The 27,737-nt window shown below is 41.6% G+C and overlaps 1 protein-coding gene across 1 annotated transcript in view; it reads right to left on the bottom strand.

Moving 5' to 3' along the window:
- The window catches only part of KLHL29 (kelch like family member 29), a 244,924-nt gene extending 217,607 nt beyond the window's left edge, over positions 1 to 27,317 (bottom strand). Inside the window, exon 1 of the mRNA XM_074153745.1 lies at positions 27,057 to 27,317. Coding sequence (XP_074009846.1) covers positions 27,057 to 27,317 — 261 coding nt within the window. The remainder of the gene's footprint in view (positions 1 to 27,056) is intronic.
- Positions 27,318 to 27,737: the final 420 nt, after the last annotated feature.

Raw genomic sequence — 27,737 nt, 5'->3', positions numbered from 1 at the left:
ACCCACCTCCCAGGCTTGAAGGTTCCCCGACGCATGCTGCTGTAATTGGATTTTTCACCTCCAAAGGACACATGCATCCTGGATTTGCAAACTTCAGACAGACTGACTTTTAATAACAGACTGACTTGAGAGTGAAAGCATCGCAAGCATATTCTGGCAAGACCGAAAGAGTTATTCTATTATTTGCAAAGTTAGAATCATGTTTACAAAAAACCCCACTCTAACTCACTAAAATTAAATGTATAATTGCAGCAAGATCCTTTCTTAACCATAACATCATGAAGTAATGTATTTTATCCGTTTGAATGACTGAGAAACAACTGATTCCCCAATACTTTTTACCTTCATTTCACTGTCCATAGGATCTGAACCCCAAAATTGCTCTGCAGCTCTGAAGCCTTACCCCAGGACTGTGTGTTTGGAGACTACATTTTTCCTTCTCTTGTTTTAATGAAAAATAATCCTCCCCCCCCCTTTTTTTTTTCCTTTTAAACAGCAGTATCACAGCTGCTGGGCTTGCATTTCTTTTGTCAAATACAGGACATATCCCTTCGTTCTTCTTCAGACCCCAGCTTTTTCCCTTTCCCTCTTAAGTATGAGCAGAGCATCCACTGCCAGGTCTTGAAGGAAAGAGCTTCTCCAGAGAGCACACACCTGACCCCAGAGCAGAGATGATGAACCTGCCACTTGGAATGCTCTATCCAAAAATCCTCATTCCCCACAGTTTTTGACAGTTTTCAAGATCTCCTGGTGCTACAGTGTTTTTTAAAAAAGAAAGTTGCTGCTGACCTTATGTCTTGCATTCAGATTTCCCTAAATCCTCTTCTTTTGTAAGGCATACTCTGAGAAATGCTGCTCGGTGGATTTTGGTACAGGAATCCTTGGTTTCCAAGTCCCAGGCAGCTTTAGCTGTAAGCCAGGGACAGTTCTGGCACATACAGATATACAGCTGAAGATGCACGGGGTATTCTGAATTTTCAAAAAGTAAGGCACCAATGGAGCTTGTAGGTATCCCCCGGGTTAGGCAGCAGGGACTTTGAGGGTCACAACTCTGGATTTTGGTGTTTGAATTTTTCTTCCCTCTCTTCTCCTTTGGGAGCAGCCTGTTTTATGGCTGACTCGAAGTGACTTGGCTCAAACTGACCCACGGAGGTCAGCTTTGCTTTCTTTTAAAAAAGATAAACATTTTCTAACCCTGATTTTTCAGGCAATGATGTGAAACGCTACCCGACCATACTCCAAAACCTCGGAACTCATAAAGGAAACCAAAGCAACCCCAAATTTATTATATTGTAAAAATCCTACAACTTTGGAGACTGCGTCATGACATCGGAACATCTGGAGTTGGCAACACCAGAAGTCACTAATGCTAACAGGATGAAAAATGTGATAAAACAGATAAGCAATGTGAACCACTACAGGGCAGATGTTTGAGTGGTTTATAACTTTATAAACATCTCATTGTTAGGAGACTAAATGAGATTTGTCACGACTAAAGTCTGTATTTCTAACACTGTCATGATACACCTACCTAGAAGGCTCTCAGAAGTTTGGACCTGAGAAACGTATGATTAAATATAGTCAGGTAACGAGGCAAACCCCAAAAGCTGAGACAAGCACCATGAGCTCCAAACTACACTACCTGTATGGACTCCTACGCAGCTCAGCAGCATCACCGAGTGCCCTTCACCGCCGCCTCTGGTGATGTGACAGTGACTAACATCTGTCATGCAGTTTGTTTTCACATCCCTCTCCTTCTGTGCCCAAGTCTTACAGAGAGACCTACATGGGTTTACATATTGCCAGCCACAAGGAATGGTCTCCCTGGTGCCCCACTGCTGAGTGATCCTAAAATACTCAGCGCAATCTGATTAATTGCCAGATTATGTTAACAACTGAGTGTAACCCTAGTTACCATGCCATTCCTATTTGGATAAAATGAGTGACATGATTAAAGGAAATATTTAAGAGCTACAAAGGCAGGAAAAAACCTGGGCACAAAGCAGTATTATAAAAATAAAAATGGTGAAACAAGAGAAAGAAAACAAATGTGGACATTTAGCAACACAATCCAGCTGAGGACCTGACATTTGCAGTAGACCTGATAAAAAAGGTGGTAAATCCATAAGTAGGATTAACACAGCAAGCCTCTTTCTCTAACCGTAGTTTTAGATCCCAAACAGTGCTGCAGCTACAGGAGTTTCATTTTCAGTCATTTTCCCTACAAAGACTTTGATGTCACACCATCCAATAATTTTGCATTAGAAGAACTGTGCTCTAATGCATGCACTGAAATCACTAGAAGTAATAGCAAGAAGTTTAAAATCATGAGCCCTCATGGGGAAAAAAAACATGACTTGTTTTTCCCCAATTTCTGCAATGAAGAAAATGTACTCTAAATGAATCAGCTAAATGTATACGGTAATTGCAAAATCAGCCTTTGGAGTGAAGACTTACTCAAGTCCAAACCTTTCAAGAGGATAACAGAAGACACCCCAGGACCTAAGTGGAAGACTGTGGTCCTTTCAACATTTATAAGCGCAGTTTTAATCAAGTGTTCTACATCTTTTAGCTTCACCACCTAAGGTTGGAAGAACTCATAGAATCATTTGGGATATTTTGATTTCCTTACATCACCTAGCTGCTCCTTCCAGTCACTTACTATTGTTTGAAGATCTACATGTTCTCCACTTCAGCTGTTTTTCCATGCGTCAGCACCTGAGCCACCGTCTTCCAACCTTCCTTCAGCAAACTGAGTAGACTGAAACACATCTTACAGCTTATTTTCCAGGCTTGGATAATTTTTATGGTCCTCCTTAAGACTTGCATTAGTTTTTTTCCATCTTCTTCAATTACGGACATTAGAAGCGGGCAGAGTATTTAAGCATCAGTCTTACTAATAGAACAGACTTTAATGAAAATACTTTCTCTACTTTTGCTTGATATTTCTCCTTTTATACAGCCAAGGTCTTTGCTGGCTCTCTTAATTACACTATTATACTGACAGCTAATTTTGAGGTGCTTATCTAGGAAACTCTGATGCCCTTTCCCGAGGGCTTTAAGAGATAAGTCCTGGTGGTATAAGCCATGAGGCCTAAGATGTTGCTGGCTCCAGAACTCCATGGCATGGGACAGCAGAACAGAAGGTCCTTCCAAGCTTCAATTGCAGCAGTTGAGCAGATCAGCTTTATGCAGAAAGATGGATTTCTATTCATAAACCAAAACAATATCTTGGGCAGCCAAGCCACAGCTACATATCCTCATTCTGCAGTGGTTGCTGTAAATGAATCTGCGGGAAAGGAGTAGACAGTTGAGGCAGTGTGTTTAAAAATGGTGCCATTGTGTCTTCCAGAGTTTGCTTTTAGAAATTCTTCCCAAAGTCTCTAGAGCCTAGAATCATGTTTTTGCAAACACGGTCATCCTAAAGGCATATAACAGTGTCTAGGTTTCTTGCTGTCTTATTTTGTGTTTTCCCAGACTACAGAATATTCCAGATCATCTTTTCTTTATTTTCCCCAACTCCCTTCAGTCAGCTGTAATTTCTTCTAGCAATGGTGATGTACTATCATTTGATAGGATTTAAATCAATTTACCTTCATGCTGCTTCGTACAATTTGTTCTTGCATTGCTGCAAGGGCCCTTGCCTTGCCTGTTCAGGGTAAAAGTATGGATGTAGCCTTGGAGCACCCCATAATTTTTAATGCATTATCCTCAAAAATGTCTCTTCTATGTGGGTGATTTCCCCTCTTTCAGTTACTGAAACAAAACACTGAAGAACAAATCTACAACTGTCCACACCTAAATGCTACTTAAATCAGGAGGCAACAAATGTTCAAACTCCTGGATGATTTGCCCAAGGCCAAGACTTCTGTGAAGAACACAGTCAAGAGCTAAACCCAACCGCGTCAGATCTCCCACTAGTTCCCTCACCATTCCACTACTGCACCAGTCAGGGTCCTCCACTACTAAGTAACGGAGATGGAAGATGTTTACCTGCCTTCATAATCACGGAGATTAGACATCTACAATAGGGAGAGCAGCCCCAGCAAGTGCTGTTCAGCATGGTGGGCCATCAGAGTACAGACACTCTGGAAAGAACCACAAGCTGTGGCTTGTTGCAGCTGAGTTCCCTCCCTTAGTGCTTCAAAGCCAACCCAAGGACCTTGCTTCTTTTTATCCTTTCTCAGTTTGAAAGCAGTGCCCCATCTCCTCAATAGCCTCAACGCTTCATTGTTCTTCGTATTCATTTTCCAGCTCCCCACGGCCCCTACAAATACTCCATCATATTCTGTTATAGTCTTCCTACATAACTGAAAATGAGCAATTTGATCAGAGACAGTAAACTGCTTTATTCGTGTGGATTTACCTCAAAATCTTGAGGTTGAGTGCTGTCTCTGCAGAGAAAATAATTTTCAGTAACAGCGAACTCCAGTGTGATAATGTCACCGACAATCCAGAATGAAATTTTCTGACACTTTTCTGTTCATGAGAAAGAGCAAATACCTTGTTTATGCCTAAGTTATGTGTAATGGGCCAAGCGCTTCCTACTAGTGTCACAAATGAGAAAAATTTGCATTAATGAAGAACAGCAAAAGGAAAAGCAAAATAAAAAGGGGAAATAAATGTATGCAGTGAAACACTGGGCAAAGTTTCTGCCACTCGAATGATTCAGAGTAAGCAAGATGTGACTTCTTTCCCTCAGCAGGTGGATAATAATAATAATACATTCAATATCAATAACCATTTGCAGAACATGTATTTTTTTCACATTTAGATCTTTAAGTACTTATATAGCTTTTGCTGACACAGATGGATAAAATGGTAACAGAATGTGAGGATGGGCCTTGTTTCAATATCAGATATCCAAAAGCGATCTACAGGGTCCCTCTGTAGCCAACGGGAACAGAAAAGCACGTCAAAGGAGAGCTTCAACCCACTTATTTTAGGATGAGAAAAATCATCTTTCAGAGAGTGCTTTTCCTCTCTGCTGAATCAAAAGGGGAGGCTACAAGTTAGCTTTAAATAGATGCCTAACATTTGGATGAATAAAGATATACAAGGTGAATCAAAGCTTCCATGATTCAACAGAAGCTGCCAAGTGGAACAGTATTAGGCTTCAGGTTTCCCTAAACTTTTTCTTGTGCCTCTTCTGCTAGACTTAGCCTATTCCCAGGGGTGCAACAGAGAGCTTCCAGGTACCCAACACTGTTGGAGGTGAAAATAAATGGAAAGGCATGAAAATGGATGAGAAGCAAAAAAAAGTGCATTATACCTGACAAGTTTGTATCGTAGACACAAAAAATAAAGCTTTCCAAGAGCAGGAAAGAAACAAAAGATGAGCCAGTTCGTTTATGTCTCATCTATTTCATTTTTAGTGCTTAAGTAATAAAGCAGAACAAAAAAGATCAATGAGACAATTTGAGATTTTCTGTTTTCATACAAGAAATTTCATTAAAAAGAAACAGCTTTTTCTGTTTTGTTTTTTTTTTTTTTTTTTTCATTAGGAAGAGCGCAAATACAGTTGAAAGAGTTGATGAGTCAGGAGAAAACTTGGCAGAGAGAAGGAACGTTTTGTCAGGATCAGGAGAGAGGACGCAGATGTGCAGAATGGCCCAATGAGCAGCAGAAAGATTGCTGTCTTCAGGAAGATCACTTTTTAAGGGGAATATTGCCAAGTCTGTTCCTTTGTTCCTACCACGAGACACAGACCATGAGGTCAGGCATTCAGATGGCTGACGCAGCCTCTCAGCCAGGCCTTCAGGGCTTGGTCTTGATGACACTGTCAACTTCTCAGTTTGGCAAGGACTGACAAGCTCAGTTTTGGTAGCAGCGAGCATCATGGAGCACTGCCTCTTTGCCATGGGCCTGACATCATTGTATTTCCCCATATAAGGACAAATCAAAGACTTGCTGCCAACTTGCACTTTTACAGACACTTCTCTTGAAGCATCTCCATTTAGTTCTAGACAAGCCTTTTCCAAAGCTAGGCTCCAAAGTCTATAACAGTACCTAAAATATTCAGATAGATTAATACCTATGTATTGTGTGGCCATGGTCCTGACCCTATGTGAAGTGGACTCTTGCTTCCTCCTCAGGTCAGTTTTTCAAAACACTCATGCTTGTTCCAATTCACTCCTCAGGCTCTTTCAAAAGACCTCCCAAGATGGTCTGAATATCAGCAAGAACTGAACTGTGCCTAGGCATGAATTTCAAAGTTGTCCATGTTCAAACAGTTCATAAGAGTTGTTCAAGGAATCCAACGGAGCCAGAATAAAGGAAAGTAAATAGTATTAGTCCTGTATCTGTAGGAGGTGGAAGGGAAAAAAAATAATAGTGGGAGTCCTGAAGCTAAGAGTAGCCTAAGAGTCCTCAAGGCCAGTCACTAGCTAGTTTCCCTGAATCCTGATTTGTGTTGCGTTGCAAATGCCATTGATTTTTCATTTATTCCTCTGAAACCCCAAACCTGTAACACTAAATACAACTGAGGGAATTTTATTTTGTATCCAGGATGCACTAAGCAGACAGCAACCCACTATTGTATGTCCTAGTCCATTAACTTCATTAAAAAATGCAACGGACTTGATTTATGAAAAAGCAATTTATCAGTCCGCAGTACAAATATGGTAGCAGTTGAAAGTTGGTTTATTTGAATTTAGGTGTTCCTTTGCCAGGATGCACCATCATACCTTCTAAGCTTGTCACGACCAATAGAAACACAGGTCAAAAGTGTATGATAGGTATAATTGCCTTATTCTTCCTTATCTCCCCTTTAACCAAAATGCGTACGCTTGTACTGCATTTCTTTACAGAAGAAGATAATTATTACTGTCACTGTCACATTTGTTGCTTGGTCTTGATAACAAATGAATTAAACCTGGCATCTGACCAAAGATCCTTCAGCTACCCTGTCAATGCTAATTCATGATACAATACATTTTGCATAGATTGGCTTAGGGAAGGAAGGATGGATCTGTACTGTATAAAGTTCAGAATTTCTTTGACATGGAAGAATTTGGTCTCTAGTTACACTATATGTTGAACAGAGTAGGTATTTTTCCAGAGGGAGGGGAAAAAATTCAGATTACAAGATTCCCTGGACATAATGGATATGATATCACCAAATGCTGAAACTCATTTGAAAGAATTTGCCATCCATCTATTTGACCTCATTATACTTAAAAGTCCAACAGGTATGTTTTAGGTTCACAAAAGCAACCAGATTTCAAGAGCACCTTGAACTGTTTTATGACTTAGTGTGGCTACAAGAGATAAAATAGACTAGAGACAGAAATAATCACACCTCATGTTTGAGAGTACACATGAATTTGAGAAGGAATTCTCCCTTTAATCAGCTTGCTGGAAATTTATTGAAAACATTGTGAGTTTTTTCCCAAAAATTTGCAGCCTCACATACAAACTACTTAGACAAGATATCACATCTAGCGTATCAATATTCTGTCCAGTATATGACAAGTCCTGGTTTACTGAACAATTATATCTAAGCTTTTGGCAGTGGTAAACTTTTTAAGCAACTGTAAACTTTATTGACAATGTAGAACCAAATAAAGGTTTGCCTAAGAACTCCAATTCATAGCTCGATGCCAAATTAGCATAAGTGAAATATGAGTATTTAATATAATAAAACATGAGCTGCAAGCGTCTAGCTCATCCCAGGAAAAATGTGAAACCAGAAGGTAGTTTAATGAAAAACTGGAAGCAAATATCACAATCTAATGTTTAAAAGCCATAAGAGTTAATTTTAGTTTGAAAGGAAATCATTTTTCAAAGTTCTGTACTCTGTTTAAAAACAGATTGAGCAAGTTTATTAAATTAGCAGACCACTGCATTTATGAAATCCATAAGTCAGATCAATGGTGCACAGTCAGCTCTAGAAAGTAATTGCTGGCTTCTCTCAAAATGGACAATCCAAAAACTTCCAAGGACTAGTTTTTCCCTCCATTATTTATAACGAGCAAAACATTGTGCAATAGATTCTAATTCATAATGCCTTTTTAATGTTTTTATAGCACAACATTTGGACTCATTTCTAATCTCTGCGGATGACAGGTTGCCATTATTGAATTTCTATTAATATGAATTATGGTACAATATATTTTACCCAATATTTTCTACCCCAGGACTAACGTGATTCTACAATAAAAAATCACATGGTCAGCAATTTTTTTTGAAATAGAAAGCACTAACAGCCATCAGAGATTAGTCTTGCTACAACACAATGCATCTGACCTTGACCTTGCATCCATCTGACTCTAGAATCACCAGCCCTAATTTACATGCACATTTATGGTTGTTAAAATGCCAGTATTTAGGTAAGCATCTAACTATGGCTTCCAAGCAGGAAATCAAGGCTTGCTCAGTGGGCTTTCCCTCCTCTGCCCAGCTGGAAATTACTTGGTCTTTTGGGCCAGGTAATGCAAGATGAATGGACATGAGAGAAGTCCTGTCCCTCTTATGCATGCCTCCAGATCCTGATGTTTCTGAAGAACTCATTCTCCCTAATAAGAACAGCGCTTAATGACCAGGCAGACCCAAGCACACTCCAGCTCCTCTTGTTTCGCTCACCAGCAGCTACCTGCCTGGGATATCTCTCCATAGGAAAGTCTCAATGCATCTAAACAATTAAAAACATACTAAATGGTGTGAAAATACCCATCCTGAGGTCAATGGGGCTACTTGCACGCTTGAAGACAAGCATCTACTTTGTGTTTTACTAGACGGTTGACAGATAAAGATACATGTGGTTAAAGAAATCCCCAAGCTGCAGGCTGCGGGAAGTGCCTACCCGGGAAGTACCCATATAGCATACTTGCAATGCAAATCTCCCACTGCAGGCAGACTATCGAGCTCTGGGAATGCAGAGTCTCGCCTCCTATGACTGTTCTTATCTTTTATGGGCTGAGCCAGCATTAGCAGCATAAAACACTCTTTAACATTATCATTAATACCAGTAAAGTATGGCTGCTGCTTTGGAAGAAGTCTTTGTTAATAGTCACCAATGAACTTCACACAGACCTTTCCCCACCAGGGCAGAAAGCCAGCATAGCATTTCTCTTTGATTTTCAAAAGACATGTAGCAATAAAAATCTATTAAATGGGACAAAGAACTTCCCCAATGCCAGGAATGGCATGGTCCCTGCCCTAAGGAGCTCACATCCAAAAATAACAAGAAAACGATGTGTGAAGACAGTAACACAAGAAGCAAGTAAGTAGGTGACAGGTAACAACATCGAGTAATACCATACGTGTTTCTGTACACACACTCCGAACAGGTATTTGGCAAAGTCTGCTTCTAAACACAGATGCATTCAGAAATACTCACAGCCCAGCCATAATCAGAGGATTAGTTTTTGCCAGCATCATGGTGGTAAATAGTTCTTTAGGAGAAATCCACGTACAAAGAGGGCAAGGGGCTTGCAAACAATCTCTGGAAGCACAGGCCAGGCATAGAGGATAAACAAAACATTTATCAGATAAGCAAACAAAAAGGTAATCAAAACCAGAGTCCTTGGGATAACAGATGGCAGGACTGGGGACACAAAAAGATACATGGGTGGAAGCCGAGTAGGGGTTTGTTTGAATGCTTCTGACATTTCTTTAAATGTCAGCTCATAATTATGACATCCACCACCACCTTGTAGGTATAAAGCCACTTCTAGCAGAGGCCTCGCAGCTCGCAGAGAGCTGCACTTTAGCATTTTGAGCTCTCCGTCATGTTCCCACCTTTTATTCTGGTGAGAATGAACAAGCAAACACCAAACTCCCACTGAACACCTACTACTTCAGTTTTAATTTCAAGGTTGCCTCGCTGTTCAGTTAAATCTCTGGGTGTATTATACAGATTTATATGGAGTGCTACACACTGAGAAGCACCGTGAGATAAGTGGGAGAAAGGGCAATATTTAAAGAAGTTCGGAGAACCCTGCGCATACAGCATAGTCTATAAACACTCTGCTGGAGAAGGAAAAGTATAATCTTTTGCATAAGTTTACATGTGTAAAACCTATGTTAATAAAAATCAATCCTTGTTCACTATTTGAACACAAATCCCATTAATAATTCCATTAAGCTACCACTTCAGTTCATTATTTTACCCGTTTGCACTTCACTATATTCACTGTCAACATCTGCCGCTTTCCCTGAGAAAGAGGGCGAACGAGGCCATGCAATCGCATTTATGTTCCGCGCTGTACCCTGGGCTCGCTGGCGAGCGGCGCTGATATAAAGGGCATTTCAACTCGCTCCTACCCAGCGACAGAACACATTGCCTTCCAACACAACCAGCCTCCAGCCCACGACTTAACATCTAACATCCATCGCCGAATTCAAATTACCTAATTATCAGAGCTACTCAGCATGCTTGTTCAATACTTTACTAAGCAGATACTTTAAAGAGGAAAGGGGGGGGGGGGGTGTGAGGTGGAGAAAAAGAAGAAAAGGAGGACTGACACCCAGCGAGTAATAGATAACAAGCAATGCAAGTTTACATTTTGAAAGTAAAAGCTTGTAGAAGTGGGGGGAATAACAGACCTAGACAAAACCTCCCCCCCAAAACCAAGCCCCACAACACAACACTTTGATCACGTTAAACATTCAGGGAGGCAACAGATAACATAATCACAATGCACAGCAGGGTCCTCAGTGAAGAATGGGTACACGACTCTTAAAAGGTTATTACAGCAAATTTAAGCAAAGCAATTGCACCGAGACCAGAGAGCAGCTAAACAGAGGTTTTCAGGACTTCTGTTCTGATGACTGAGGCTCATTCCAACTGGCTCAATTTGATCTAACAATCAAAAAGTCAAATGATATGAAGAAAGATATTTCCTCCAGTAAATTGAAAAAGGTGGAGTGGGAGCTTATTTAGATTCGCTTCCTGCAACTACATTGCTTTCTTTCTCCAAGCAGTCTAGCTCTTGTAAAAGAGCTTCAGCAGCGGTACGCACATTTGCACATTGCTCCATCTATGTACTTTGATTCTGTCCAGGAACACTCACCTCCAAAGGAAAAGCGAACAGCCAGGGCACTAAACACAATGAAGCAGAAATACAAAGGGAAAAGAGCTGAGAAACAGAAGCTCATTTCCAAGGGCACTGAACAGCTACCCGGTGTTAACAGCCTTACATTTGACTGAACCTGACTGGCAAAACACCCCACTATTAACCCCTAAGCTCTTCATCAAATAGACTTGTAAACTGTTCCTCTACAAAGGTATGGTAGATTTGGCGGATTTTATGGTTGATGGGATGAAGAAAGTGAGTCACCAGAGCTCCTCCAGAAATAACATCGCAGGTGAGACGCATCAAGCTTTGTTTCTATAGCCTCTTCTGAGGGGGAGTATCCCAAACCCAACATACGCTCATGGATTTCTGTCCAGGTGCCATCATAAATGGACCAGTGGACATACCCTGCGATAAATACTTCAGGTAAAATATCTGACACTGAAAAGTCTCCAGATTTGTCAGCAATGACTGAAAATCAAGGCCAAATCCACCCCCCACCCCCCCACATGAACGATGCTACTTTAGTTTTGTTTGCACAGGCTGTGGCCTGTGCAAGAGGGTGTGTGGGGTCTGTGAGAGCCACTTGTGGGAACACTAATTTCAGTTCATATGATGACTGAAATGCTGAAGGCAAAGCAAAACCTCAGGTGTCTCCTCTTGCAGAGCTAGAAGGATGCACCAACAAGGCAGTTCGGAGCTCTCAGCTCATGTAAACAGGCAACTTCTGTTAATAAAAGGCATTCATAATATATCTCCAAATAATCAGGATGTGTGCATAATTATATTTCAGGCAGATGGAAATGGAAGTGTGAGATGAAAACAGGGCAAGACAAAAGGATATAACCATACTCTTGGAATTTTCCCAGTCCTGGAAACTATCACAGGTTTATTTGGCCTTCATTGGCAGAAAGCAGTATTATTTTCTATTTAATGCTGTGGTGAGAAAGGAAGAGAATAGACAGTCTACTAAGTGAAAAATCAATTGTGCAGGTAGCAAGAGGCATTTCTACTTCAACATTTAATGGTTAATGTGATCTTTCATACTAGCCGTATGCCAGCATCCATCCAATATCTAACACATTCTCTTATTCACAGATCCAACAGAAAAGATAAAAATCATTCCCTGGTACCAGGAACATCTGCAGAACATATTCTTCATTCTCATACAGGAACTGAATTTGTCAGCAATTGGTTCCCCATGTACAAAACCATGACAAAGATTTCTGAAAAACAGCTGAAACAACCCCCTAGAAGACACACTTCTAGACTCTCTTAGACCATATATTTCTATTGATAATGGGAAAGTGGATTCACCAACCGTTCTATTTTGGAGACAATTTACAATAGGGACAGACGACAGCAAACTAGAGCACAGGTACATTGGCTGAAAGAACAGACAAAGTGGAGATGTGCTCGTGCTCCTCATTGTTCATATACAACTCGGTCAAGTATGAAACTGTGGAGTCAAGTAAAACCAATTACACTTGCCTCAAACACAAAGGCATCCCAGTAACTAGAAAACTAAACAGGGCCAGGACCTGTTATACAGCTCTGAGGCCAAATGACATGGCCTGGACACGTTCACGGGATTATATACTTTTACCCTCCAAAACAAGGTGGCTATATCCAAACTGCCGACTGGGAACGGCTGCTGGCCCTTGCTAATCCCCAAGCCATGCCTGGGAATTGTTTATGACAGCACTAGCTGGCCGAGGCCGAACGCAAGGCGAAGCCTGTGCTAACAATTTAATGGTATAGATGGTCAAGTTCCAGCTCTTGGGCCCGTGCCCTGGCACCGCTTAATCTACTAGCGTAGACCCAGCCAAATGCGGCTGTATTGTGAGCAGAGCTGGCTGGAACACAGACACACAAAAAAGAAGTATCTGACCAAATTTAAAATCTCTGTGCATTTTCATGATTCCCTTCCTTATTCTTCTGTTTTTTTTTCCTCAAGTTTTATTTTCCAGACAGCTTTATTTCTACCGAGGTCTTCTATTTGCCAAAACAACAGAAGGTCAAAATAGTTATGGTAAGCGCTGAATCTGTTTCATTTCTTACCCATGATTCAATGGTGGTTGCCAGCAACCTATGGCGCTTCCCGTGCAGCCAGATACGCTGTGGGAAGCGTCAGAAGATTTTAAATCAAGTGTCTAATGGAAAATGGGGGAGAAGGACAACAGTGTCGAGAGTGAAGTAGAAAGGCAAAATGATAAATGAATGAAAGCATATATTGGTCCATGAACTTTGCAGCACTGCTTAAGTTTTGTTTAATCTCCTGGTTCAAAGAGTTGGATACAAAAAGACTCAACAACTGCTGCAATTGCCTTATCTCTGTTTTTGAACCACCTTCTTTGTTCCACATGAAAAGAATGACTCAAAAGGTCTTTGTGGCCGAGGAAATCTGCTTCCTTGCCAAGAGGCTAGGCAAGCAAGACTGGCTTTGCAGACTTCTTGCCAAGGTCAAGGTGACTTCCATAATTACCTCTGTATGGCAGGTGCCTCCTCTGTTCTCTGAGGGAAACTTTTCAAGAGAGTCTAGACTGACTTTTCTCAAAGATTCCTCTCCACAACTCTTTGCAGGCTTTCACTACCAGAAAATAACCAGACTGGTTTCATTGGAAGGGGCTTTTGAAAGCCACCAGGTACATCCCCTGCTCAGAGCAGGCTAACACTACATTGGATTGCTCAAGGCTTTGTCCATGTGAGTTTTGGATAACTCCAGGGTATGCAACAATATCTCTGGGCACCTGTGCCACTGTTTGTGCACTGTGAGCAATTTTTTTTTTTCTTTTTAACCAGGATTATCTTTGCTGACTTTTGTGTGCATTGCCCTTTGTGCCTCTCTGAGAAGACCCTAGAAGTGTCTTCTCCATAGAATCATAGAATGGTTAGAGTTGGAAAGGACCTTAAAGATCATCTAGTTCCACCCCCCTGGCACGGGCAAGGACACCTCCCACTAGATCAGGTTGCTCAAAGCCCCATCCAACCTGGCCTTGAACACTTCCAGGGGTGGGGCATCCATAACAACCCATTGTTCATAGCCTTTTGTCCCGTCGTTCACCCCTGAGAAGACTCTGGCAGCGTCTTCTCCATAACCACGCACTAGGAAGCTGAAGAGAGTAATCGCATTCTCCTCAGCCTTCTCTTCTCCAGGTCGAGAAAGCCAGCCCTCAGCATATCCTCCTCCACCACAGGCTCCTATTGTATGGGACAATCACCCGACACGAGGAGCAACGTGGCCCACAAGGAAGAGAGGAGCAACACAAAGTGAAGACACGAGGAGCAACGTGGCCCACAAGGAAGAGAGAAGCAACACAAAGTGAAGTGGTCAGCTTGGGTCTGTCTGGATGAATTTATAGGTGTATTGCTTTACTCCTTTACTTCTGGTTATTTTAAAAGGGTCCTCTCCCACTCGGTTCACTGTATGAAAGAGCATGCTCCAATCTTTACAGAGCACTGACACTGGGCTTTTGCTGCCCTGACCCTTTACAAAGCAGTGACGGAAACAACGGCAACTTACAGGAAAACTCAGGAATTATCTACATAACATGAAGATGCAAATCAAGATGGATGTACTGAAAACTTGAAATGGCTGTACAATCCATAGATTAGATAACATCTAAAAAAACTTGAACTAGCATCATCCTGCTCTGCTCCAGAACTAAACGTTATTGTAAAGCAGTATATATTTCTAAGTAGGCTGAGAAAACAAGGTGAATGGCAGCTTTGTATGTGGCAACCAAAGTGTCTGTGATCCCCATCTTCAAAAACTGTATACGTGTGTATGTCTTAATCAAAGCAGCACGTTCTGAGATAATTATGCATGTGTATAAAAAACATCAGTTCTACACACCAGACACTTTGGTCACAGGAAAACTACCAGAAGAATTATTGAGAGCAGTGAAAAAAATATTTATGAAATGGAGTTTAAAACCTCATGAGTGAGAACGAAATTAATACACTCAAATTTTCCTCTATAATCCAGCTTGAAGAACCTTGCAAAGATAAATGCTAGACCTTTAAAAGCAGGGATGATAAAGATAATTAATGGAAGCTTAGAAAGAGAATAATGTCTCAAATCCACGTGGGGTATAACTATTGCTCAGCTTTTGAGGAAAAGGAAGATAAATTATTCAGTCTTACTCCAACCCAGCATGAGGCAGAAATTGTAAAGGAAACAAGCTGTTCAAAAACAAAACTGTGATGACTATGCCAAGATAGGAGTTAGGCTCAGAAGACCTAAAATAAAGCCAAAGTTCTGGCATTTACTGGCCAATGAGGATTCTGGGTATTGTTTTAAAGCAAACCGACAACACCTCTGCCTTGTGAAGCATATTGAAGCAGTGATTAAATTCTAGGATGATGTCAGGATCGTACCACAGAATGCTTGCGGTTGGAAGGGACCTCTGCAGATCACTTGGTCCACTCCTGCTCAAAACAAGGCAAACTTTGATGTTAGATCAGCGTGCTCCTGGTCACGTCCAGCTGACCTTGCAGTGTTTCCAATGGTGGAGATTCTGCAGCTGTTGTGGGTCTTTGCTCCAGTTTTGGACCCCGCACTAAGAATTATTTTTTTTCATTATACGTAATCAGAATCTCTCTTGCTACAACTTGTGCTCATTGCTGCTTCGCCTTTCACAGGGCACTTCTCAGAAGAATCTGGTTCTTTTCTTTATACTGTCCCATTAGACTGGCATAAAGAGGAATCAAACTCACCCTGAGCCTTCTCTTCACCAGGCTCAACAGATCCAGCTCTCAGCTTCTCCTTTTATGTCTTGTGCTCCAGTCCTCAATTTATCTTGGCGGACCTCCACTGCACTCATTCCAGTATGTCAGTGTCTGTCTTATGCTTGGGATCCCAAAATTGGACATGGTACTCGAGAGGTAGTCACAGAAGTGACAGAGGAGAATGAGCACTTTGCTCAAACTGGTCACTGCTCTCTTGCTAATACATCCCAGCATTTGGTTGACCTTCACTGCTACCGCCAGTCATTTTCAACTTGGTCTCCATGAGGACCTGCAGGTCCTTTTCTGCGAAGCTGCTTTCTACCCATTGCTGCTCAGCCTGTACAGCTGCCTGGGATTATTTCTTCCCAGGTACAAGACTTCACATTTGCCTTTGCTGAGCTTCATGAAGGTACTAGGGCCATTTTTCCAGCTCATCTTGATCCTTTTGAAGGGTAGCACTACCCTCTAGCATATTTATTGCTCCCCTCAGTTTCTTATTTGTGTATTCATTGCAATGTTAATTATTAAATATTAAATATCATCAGCCCTGATATTGACCACTCATCCTACTGCCAGTGGGACTTTGAACGGTTGCCATCTACTCTCCCTGAGCCTGGTGGTCCTGCCAGTCTTCCACCTATCTTGTAGTGAACCCACACAAGGGTCTCCCTTGCCCACCAACCCAGTCGTCTCATCATGGCAGGCCATCAGGTTGGTCTGGTATGATTTGCCCTTGGCTGCTCCAGTCACCTTGTGGTCCTTTGTCTACCTGGAAATAACTTTGAGCAAAATTTGCTATACAATCCTCCTAGACATTCAGGCTGGGCTGACGAGCTCCTAGTTCCCTGGGTCCCTCTTGCTCTCTTTCACGATGGCCATGAGCATTGTCTTCTCTTGTCACCAGGGACCTTCCTTGATCATCATGGCCTTTCAAGGATGACAATAAGTGACTTCCAAATGGCATCAGCTCATCTGTCTCACTCAGTATCCCTTGGTGTATCCTCTGGTCCCATGGACTTGTGTATGTCCAGTTAACTGGTCTGTAAGTCCTTTCCTTGTCCTCTGTCCCTGTCCCCATGCTTGTCCTCTACCATGGGCCATACTTCACTCGCACAGACTACTGCTAGGCTGAGGGACCTGAGAGACTCTGAGAGCAGTAAAGACGAAGGCAAAGGAGGCATGAGTATCTCTGCTTCTCCTACATCCGTTTGGGACTACATTGCTTAGCCCACTGAGCACCAAGCCCCCATTTTCCTTTTCCTGCCAATATATTTACAGGCCCCCTTTTACAGTTCTTCATGTCCCTTGCCAACCAGATGACCACCAGAGGTCCCTTCCAACCTCAACCATTCTGTGGTTCTCCAGGACTTCCCTGTTCAGGCAGGATGGCTTCCAGCCATGCCTGCTTGGCTCTCATACGCTGGTTGAGCAATTCCTGTGCCAAGAGGAGGTTGTCACTGATGAACAACTGGATCCTTCTGGGGGCACTGCAGGGTCTTGTACAACACAGCTCCTCTTAGAAATACTGGCAGTTCTGAAAAAGAACATGGATTTGCAAGGGAACACATGGTCAAATCATGCTCAGCATTGCTCTTTAGGAGTGTTCCACTTGCTGGCTGACAAGTGTACCTTGAGGCATTACTTCAGTGGTTTTGAATGCGTGGCCTTTGCGTAACACTTTGAGTTCCTTTGGGATAAAAGGATAACTTTAATTATATATAATATTATCATATAAACAGTATATAATCTTAAACATTCAAATTACACAGCCTTTCTTGACATGTTTGTGCAACAACTTAGCAGTAGTAAATATTATTCACATACTTCTCAGTGCTTTGTTTCAGGATTACCATAAGAGAACCGGGATCATAAACAGTAAGAAATAACGCTATGATATGAAGAATTTATTACTAGTTATTATTTATACAGTGGGTGCATATCACTTTACACACAAGCACCACTTTACAGACAGCATATATTTCTCTTCAGAACTTCTACAAGCTTTGTTTTTCAAAGTGAGCCAGTTTGGTGACGCTAAATTGTAGTGGGTAACAACCACATATATTTCAGCTTGACAGGAGCAGAGAACAACCGAAAACAGAAGAGGCAGACTGACTTTTGGGAGAATTCAGAATAGAATTCCTCCAAAGCAAAGTAAAATTTGCATTTTGCTTCCCGAAAAGCACCCATTTCATCCATGAACAGAGTGCTAGAGCAGCTAACCAACACTTGGACGTTTAGTAATGCTTTAAATTCCAAGAGAAAACCCAACAAAATAACTTGGGTAGCTGCAAGTTTATCCTTCTTCTACACGCTACCTTGAAAAGTAATGGTCGATTATAAGTCTCTGACGGAGCTGCTTCTAGAGAGTGAAACTGGAGTCAGGAAAAAGGGTGAGGAATTCCTTTCCTGGTCTCCCCTGCAGTGCTCTGTCAGGCACTGACAATAAGCCTGTGTTGTGCCCACTCACAAGATGGTGAGTCACCGCATTTCCATTTATGCAGAAGATATCTGCACCTTGTGTGTGTCGTTCCGACAGGATGGAGAGGAGTTCAGCATCCCTGGTGTAACGTGAGTCCTGGCACTACTTCTGCAGCACTGACAAAGTAACCCTCCCTTGAAACAGCACAGGCTGCCTACCCTTCATGCCATTGAGTCACAAGATCTTTGTGCTCCTCTTAAAGGTCTGGGCACTTTTTCAAGAGGATTTTCAGGACTGTAGACAGGGCGGTGGTGCTGCTTTAATGTCAATTTGGAGTGTCGGCTCTGGCTGATCCGAGCTTCCTGGTATGCCCAGAGCGCACCAGCCGGTGTCCGGCGTTTGCAGGTGCAATGTTCAGCAGTACAAGGAGCCAGAGAGCAGAGTTTAATGCACTGTTTATCACTCCCAGGGCCAAATTTATTTTTATGTCTATCACACCGACAACTGTTGTATCGAGCAGGAACTCAAGGCCCATAGAAATCACAGGGAGAGGTGAAGCTTGGCTCACTTCTATTTCGTTCTCTCTTTTTATTCATTTGGTTCATCTGTTTTGCAAGCAAGTTGTAAATTGAAAACTGCAAATCAATCAGCAATTTGAGGAAACCAATGACATCAAGAAAATATTATCTGTTTCACAAACAATTTATTTTCCTTCTCATAAGCATTTAAATTGTGTTTTTAAAAATGACCACTGTTTTCCTGTTACTTACAACAAAAACGGTATGGATACATCCCGCCCAACCGCTTCTGCAGCCTTCTACAAACTGTTCGCATTGGGCTACTCCGTACCCAATGTATACCTTAATCCACTCATTCCCTCCCTATATGATTTCTTTGCCATTAACCTCTTCATGCAACGCCAAAATCAGAAATTACCTAGTTGAGAAATGATCAGCTTTCTTGAAAATAATTTCCAGGGCCTATCTGGCAAAGTTAGGCATTGACAGCAAAAAGAATAGGAAACTGCAAAGTGATTCCTTGTAAAATTCTTTTAGTAGCTACGTTTGATGGTGACAATAGGAATACGTTCCTAAATGACAGCAACCAACCTTAGGATTTTATGCATCTACAACTCAGATAACCTGCCCTCCTTTACAAGTACCGCTTCTTGAAAATAAAACCTCTAGAAATCAACAGCAAATCATAGGCAAGAAAGCTCTCAGGGAGGCTTTTTTAGCCTGACAGGAGGCTGGGACAAATTTTCTAATGAAACACCCATGCCTCCCAAATGGCAGAAGGATATATCCTGCTGAATTTTTAATGGATAATCTGCAACTAATACACGTGAAAACAAAGTAATGATGAGAAAGAAGTAAGAAAATAAAAAGAACTCTAAATCATTTCAAAGAATCAAGCACTTAAATCCTGGCCAACGCACACTTTGTTTAGGTTACTGTTATTACTGATATTTATCCTTTTTGGAAGTCAAGATACTTTTTGATCAAAGTGCCAAAGCCTATAAATATTCCTTTTTCTTTATCCAAAGCTGTCATGTTTGTGACCTTGTAAGTACTTGGCTATGTCAATTAGTGCTTCAAAAATGCTGCCTTTCATCTTCAAATGGAACTGGGCCTAGAAACTGGCCAGACCTCTTAGCTCTTTCAACAGATGATAAACACATTGCAAGTCAAAAAATCCAAGCAGCTTTTTATGACTTTACAGATTAATTAGCATGCCAGGGCTTTCAGACCAATTTCAGTCCAATAAAGTATCCGCAAAAGTTGACAAACTAAAAGCACATTTTATATGTTCCAATTTCTACACTATGAAAAATACGTAAAAATACATCTGAGAAAAAACACTAAAATTAGATGGTAAGAGGAAGTGACAGATCATCAGCAGAAACTAAGTTCTCTCTAGGGCCACAGATCATTAAGAATAGCCTTCACAGAGGAGCCTGAAAACTGCCCAAAGCATCTCTCCAGTTTGTTCAAAGGGAAAAACTGGTTCCTCTACTTCAAGGCCTTCAACACACCAGTTTTGGAACCCACCACTGATCTCACTTTGCTCTATTGTCCCTTGGGGGCACAATTACACCCCAGTAGTTGTGATGCTTTCATAGTAGCTTAATATGATTACTTCAGCAGAGATCATTGCTAAGTTCAATTTACAGAGATTTTTGGTCAATTTTTGATAAGTAAAAAGAAAGTTTCCTAGTCAACAATCAAATCTCTGTGTTTCCTCCTCTCGTTCCTGGTACAAGCTATGTCCATTCCGCAACAGCAACTCTCAAAATTATTTGGGGATACCAGGAGGATGCTATAGAGATTTTTTTTTGTAGTGAACTGTGCTGGTTCCAGCCAAGCTGGGCTGGTGTGATGACACGTCAGTGCCAACATCACACACTTCAGCTGTCTTTCCTTGCTTGCAGACTCCTTACAGAAGGCACAGTCTGGAAGCTGCGCTCCGGTTAAATGGTATGTCACCCCAAAAGTTAGATTGTGCAAAATTTATTGAACTTTCAAACCTAGAGAACCAGGAGAATGTGATTCGGGTGCCAGGGAAAACCTGTCTTTCTCTTCTGTTACAAACCGTCGAGTGTTACATACTCTGGGCATTGCTCTAAATTCCTATACATTCATATAATATTCTGCCATAATTAGAGCTTCATATACACCAGAAGTCTCTGCATAAGTGGTAACAGGCTCTGGAGCGTGTCCAGAGAAGGGCAACGAAGCTGATGAGGGGTCTGGAGAGTAAGTCTTATGAGGAGAGGCTGAGGGAGCTGGGGTTGTTCAGCCTGGAGAAAAGGAGGCTGAGGGGAGACCTTATCGCTTTCTACAATTACCCAAAAGGAGGTTGTAGTGAGGTGGGGGTCGGTCTCGTCTCCCAAGTAACAGGTGATAGAACTGAGGAAATGGCCTCAAGTTGCTCCAGGGGAGGTTTAGGATGGATATTAGGAAAAACTTCTTCACTGAAAGGGTGAAAAGTTTCTCCACTGCACTGGAACAGGTTGCCCAGGGAAGTGGTTGAGTCATCATCCCTGGAGGTATTTAAAAGATAGGTAGATGTGGTGCAGAGGGACATGGTTCAGTGGTGGACTTGGCAGTGCTAGGTTAATGGTTGGACTCAATGATCTTAAACATTCCAACCTAGAAGATTCTATGATTCTATAATCCAATGAAACTGTACATTGCTGTATTTTAAAAAATTATCCACAGGTAAAAATATGCTCCTGGAAAAAAATCAGCTGCACTATTTGACATCCAGCAACTGAAGCCTCACTTATCATCCCAGTAATTTGCCAAAAGGATCAGGAGGATCTTTAACACAGCTTTTGCCACTGTTGCACTGGGGCTGGACTGCTACATCCTGTCCAGATCAAAGAATTGACCGGCTACTATCTGAAATAGTGACAAAAATATGCCAACTATCAATACAAACCCTCAGGGGAGTGGAAGAGTAGCTTAGCACAGAGAAGCTGGAAGAGCAAATCCTATATGCTTCATCACTGCATGTTTTCACTGTTTTCTAGCAACTGTTGTATTCCAATATTTATAATCTCTCTCTTTATGCAAGCCTCTTATGTTTTATAATAAAAAGAGTACATAAATTTCAGTTACCGTTGCAGAGCAAATTGTTGTATGTAATTAGTCATGTACAACATAAGGCGCAACTTGAAAAACAATTCGTGTTTATTCTTCCTCTGCTTAATCAATATTTTAAATATTTGTGGAAGCCATACACCAGCTTAGCAAATCATCACCTCAGAAGCGAGAGAAAGAGAAGAGACAACACAAATTCTGCAACGTACAGCAAATCATCTGCATATGACAGACTGCTGTTGAGGGAACTAAATTTTTTTGGACCTTAAAGGAAAGAAGCATGTAACATTTCACTTCCATGCTGCTCCACTTTATTCCTTTTTACCATGCGTTCCTCAGCCATACTGACTTGCTTTTCCTTTAACATCAGAATTTTCTTCCCTCCCCACGCACTTTTTTAACGCTATTTAGTTGCAGCGATGCGCGGAGACAAAGACAGTGGGGGCGATTTTTTCCCCTGCGATCCTTGCCTGGCTTCCCAGAGAGGTTAACAAATGCTTTACCATCTCTGTCTTCTCTCCCACACCATAACCGTGGTTAACCACAGTGGGATCACAACTACAGGAGCAGCAACACACAAGTCTTAAATGCCGCGGGAGTACTGTTAAGTACAGGAGGCCAGGATCACATCTCAGTTATGCTATTTAAAGACTTAAGACTATATAGTTATCCCTGAGCTCGACTAGGGAAAATCTTATCAAAACTGAAGACTGGCATTTTTATAAAATTTGTCATAGGTTTAACCTTGAGAATAACAAATCATTAAGTGTGTGGAGGCTTAAGAATCAATTTATGTTCCAAGCAAAGGGGTTTTAAAATTAAGGTTGAAAAAAAAAAATCAGATCTCGCCTGGCGTTGCACAGATTCTGTTGATGTATCAATCTTTTCAGGCATTTAAAAATAATATAGAGATGATAAAAGTAAATGTTCTATAACCAAAAAATCTCTTGGTAATAAAATTTCAAATTACAGCCCATGACAACACTTCTAAATTGAACCTGTGATATAGGAGCTTTGATGGAGAAAATTGTACAAGTAACTCACAAAGTAATTCGGAAAAGCAACAAAGAATGAAGGTGCTGCTGAGATGAACAGAAAACATAGCTGGAATGGTGTGCAGCATCCTTAAATGAATTTTAGACTGTTTTGTTGCCAATATCTTAAGCAGTGCTGCAGTCTTATATGGATTTCTTTGATAGCTTCCTTCTACCAACAAATAACTTCACTGCAGGAAAAAAACCCCAAAATTCCACCGCACACAAACCCAAACCTGAGCTCAATCATCACACATGACTGGGCTCAGAGTGTGACAAATTGATCCGAATACATCAGTTTAATGACAGGAATTGCACTCTCCTATCGACTCCTTCAGGCATTCAAGGGGTTGAGGAAGTATCTTCGGCGAAGGACTCGTCCCTTCAGACTGTGCTGACTCTGGGTGCTGGTCTGTGGCCCAAAGCTTTGGCTACAGCACCAGGGAAGAAAAGCCAAATTGAGTCAAAGAGCTGGAACTTTGCTTACAGTGGCACAGAATGAGCAGAAAAAACAATAATCCCTACCTCTGAGTGCCTCAGCTTCCCTGCCGGTATACTGGGAGTGCAACATTAAACATTCTTACAGGATGTTGAGGTTTAAATCGCTTTTCTGATGTCTCCCGGCAGCCTCCGATGAAATGGGTTGCAGCAGTGCAAAGTATCATCGTCATTTTGTTCAGCAAAAAATAGAGCTCAGGAAAATAAAGCTTTTTTGTTTAAATAACTCAGACCAAACATCCGTAACCACTTAAATGTGGCAGATCCACTAAGTGTGATTTGTACCAAAGCATCTGTGGTAAGAAGGTTACAGGTATGCTTTGAGAATAAATTTCAAAGGTCTGCAAAGTATAATTAGTTCTAAAGTTCTCCTACACATTAATAATTAGCAATAAAATCCTTCTAAAGCCCTCCACAGAAAGATGTAAAAAGCTCTTCCAGAAGCATAAAAACATAGACCAAACCCAGCCCCCTCATAGTTGGTGTTATATATCTTAAGCTCCCCTCTGAAGACGATTTCACCTCTCTCCAACAGTTAATTTGATCAATTTTTTCTCTCCCTTCCAATGCTTTTTCTGTGCATATCACATAACTCAGGGTGAAGTCTTTAATCTTACATACATTTACATAATAATTTAAAGACCAAATGGTTCAGCCAGATTAGACAGTCTAGTGGTCCTTAAAACCATTTATCTATGAATTCCATGACCAATTCCATCACCAACACAGCAAGTTTCACAGTCCAATTACATGTCAGAGAGAAAAGAAGGCTTTTCCTCCATTTTGAATTTGTCGCTTTAGGATTCCGTTAATTGGGAGCCGAAGGACAGGAATATGGCCCATGTCTGCCAATACACATATCCAGAAGACAGACCTTGTCAAACAGACTTCAGTCTTTGACAAGATTATGACTCTGAAAACATGTAATGGAGGATGATGGCATGTATATGTATTTTTAACAACTATTGACTTAGCACTTTGGCCAAAAGGCCTGGAGCTGTGCAGACATGGGAACAGAGGAAGGGAGCAGTTTTATCACCATGCAAGGGAATGGCGAGTCTGATGCTGAAAGGATGCATATAGTTTTAGTACCTGTATTTTCAGAGGCAAACGAAGTATGGCAGGGATCCAAAAGATACACACTTATCTGGAGGCTACTAAAACTGGTGAAGAGCAGGAAACCAGAGGAATCAAGGACCAAAAGTGTAAAGACAGATTAAATGGTTTACAAAAAAAAAATTTGCCTGGGAAGATAATTAATTAGTAGGAACACAAAGGGAGGTGGAAGGTTGGCCTCTGCACTTTGAGATCTTCACACCAGCTCAGGAAGATACTCTGAAGTCAAAACTGGTAACTGGATGACACAGACAGTCCTCTGTGTCCTGAGCCTGGAGGTTGTACCCATATCCTTGAACTATCACACAAGGAGAATCAGGTTCTCAATATTCTTGCTCCATAACACTATGACTACTTTCTTTATTCACTATGTCACCTCTTGTGTGGGGCACCCTCTTGCCACTGGGTCTAATGACATCTGCCATGATGTTGGGGAAGGTTCAGACTGCAGAAGAGCAGCTAAGCAATCAGATATCCTGCTCCTGACCGCAGAAAAGAACTAAGAAATTCAGCTTAAGATGACACCTGCCCCCCATGAGCTGGTATCCCATAAACATGCTCACAAAAAGGCTGCAGAGAATAGACTGTGACCTCTCCACAGCTCAAGGCAACTCAGCACATTCCTGTTTTTTTAAAATAAATCAAGCAACCGCGCTATCCTTCTGACTAGTGATTTTCTCATTATACGGATTTAATTTTTTATGCCTAACCATTAGCTGGTTTCTAGAAGGGGAAGGCACTGGCTGGTTACACTGTGAACCACAAGCATCTTTCTGCTGTGTATGAAGGAGAGAGACGGAGTCAGGCGGGGTGAACATGAGTATGTATGAGCACCTGATGTTTTTTCCTGACATCGTTCCACATCATTAGTTGGAAGCTTGCTAGGCACCATACCTTTACATCTTTGTTCATCCTATCTACCTCACTTCTCTGTTTCAAAGTTTTCTCCTCCTTAGTACATGCAGTTTTGAATTTTTAGAGCTGTTCAGCTGATTCTCAAAAGAAAAGGCTGGGGCAAAGACCGTATGCATTTTTACACATTTATTTTATGGGATATTACACAGCTGATTAACAGTTCTCAGAGCAAAAAGTGTCCCATGTTACCTCCATTCTTGTCTATTTATTGCTTTTGATCTATTCATGCCAAAACATTCTAACTAATGAAAGTCATCAGAAAATTGTCTAATAAGGTAATTTAGAAGACAGTTCACATTGAACATATGATCAAAAGCCATTTAACTTGCTGTTCCTGCCTCCTCTCCCCAAATAAACACATGGTTTACTGGCACTGCTATGCTTTAAAATGGTTGGGAACATCTGGGAGAAGGGCTGATCAGCCCCAGACAATTGTTGGACTCTAAGTAGACCCAGGAACAAAGGTCATGATAAATGAAATGACTGCTTTGGCTCCAAAATTGCCTCAATCTTCTCCAGACAAAGCATGATTGAAATGCATCTATCTGTGGATAGCATCTGGAGAACTCTAAATATGTTTTGATCAGAATCTGATTCGCTTCTTTCAAATGAAAATAATCTGAAGATGCCATGGAAAATTTTTAAAACCAATCCCACTGTAAACTTCGGCCTAATGTTTCCTTCTGCAGCATTGACCTTGTTTTTCTACAGTGTGAAAAAAATCAATATAATAATGGTACTGCAGTAAAATTTCAGCTTGCTCTTGGCTTACTTTAAATAACTTTATTGTCTCCTTTCCCCCTGTCTGCATCTGCTGTATTTGGCACTTGCAGTTATTAAAATGAAACCAAGTTGAAAGAAAATGTTAAATATCATAAAAAGAAAACCAGCAGTGCTTCTGGCTCACTTTGCTAATGCTGTGGTCACCTTTACAATTTGCCAGGGTTTTCTATTCCCCAGCTGTTCTACCTGAATTTGCATGCAGAAAGAACCCCCAACTTTCTGCTGGAATAACAACTTGTACTTTGCAGATTTAAGAGCTAAATGTTTAAAAAAACAAGGAAAACTCAACTTCTTCCCTCCAATTATATATTAGAACAAAAAAGCCCAATGGTTTACTAGTGATTTCAATTCTTTGCCGCTTATCATTTTCTTACTCCTTAGTGTGCATTTCTGCACAAATGGGAGCGCCTGGTTATAGCAGTCCCGCTGCTGGACTCCAATCTGCACTAAGAACCAGGCTTTGAAAACCTTACAGGAAAGTACCAACTAAAGAGAAGAAAAAACACCATTCAGCCAAAATTATGCCCTTTGGTCACTTTCCACTCCCTGTGGATGAAAACCACATCCACTTGTTGCCAACCACAGCTCCACCTCGGTCAACAGACAAGAGCATTCCAAAAAGCCAAAGTGGGAACCACAGGTTCCAGGGAAAGCAACAGAAAGCCCAAATGTCGGCAGTGTTGAAAGGAAAGAAGCATTTTCTCTGCTTGGGCCTCTCAGGAGCATGGGAACTCTCAGTCTTGGAGCAAGAATGACCTAGTGGAGTGTATGCACAACACACAAAAGAATAAAAAAAAAATAGATCGCCCACAGAAATTTATTCTTCCTTCTCTTGGCTGTACCATGAACAAAGATTTTGCAAAGGGATAGATGAAGCTCCGTTTTTAACACCCCTTCAACACATCGACCCCGGAAAGAAAAGCTAAATTCTTACTTTGGTAGTTGAAGCTGGAGAAGAGTTGGCTACTAGGCTCGTGATGACATCGCTGTTGACAGTGGTACAAGCGGCAGTTGCCGGGGTGGGGAGCCGGGAGGGGACGATGGGCAGGGGCAGCAGCCCGGGGCGGTTGTTGCTGTTGGTGCTCGGGGCGCTGCTGCAGTTGGTGCTGTTGACGTGGTTGCCGTTGGAGCTCCAGTCCCGGCGATCCCACCCGGCCCGATAATCTCTTTCAAACCGGCTGTGGTGCCGTGACATCGCGATGGAGGGCAGCTTCTTCTCAAAGGGAACGCGAGAGCTTGCCTGAAAAATGAAAACCAAAGCAGCGTTAGGAATAAGGTCTCAGCACAGCGATTGTACTCTATAATCACCAGGGCAAGCTCCTGCTATGCCTCCTCTGCTTTAGGAGAGCACTGTTTCTTCCCTTTTCCCAGCTAAACGTCAGGAGAAGAGAGGGGTGTTGTAGTAAACATTAGTCTAAAACACAAATGAGAGAGTTATGACAACTACAAGCAGGTGGAGGAGAGACCAACCCCTCTGACCTGAGGAAACACCATCTGCCCAATCTCTCCAGCAACAAGCAAGAACACACAAATAACGAAATGCCACATAAGAAGAAAATCATCATTCAAATCTTCTGATAGCAGGAAAATGTTTCCAACAGCTCTGTCTTGCAGT

The sequence above is a fragment of the Numenius arquata genome, chromosome 9 (assembly GCF_964106895.1).
Source record: "Numenius arquata chromosome 9, bNumArq3.hap1.1, whole genome shotgun sequence".
Taxonomy (NCBI): Eukaryota; Metazoa; Chordata; class Aves; order Charadriiformes; family Scolopacidae; genus Numenius; species Numenius arquata.
Note: the sequence above shows the minus strand (reverse complement) of the source record. Positions and strands in the feature narration are given on the sequence as shown.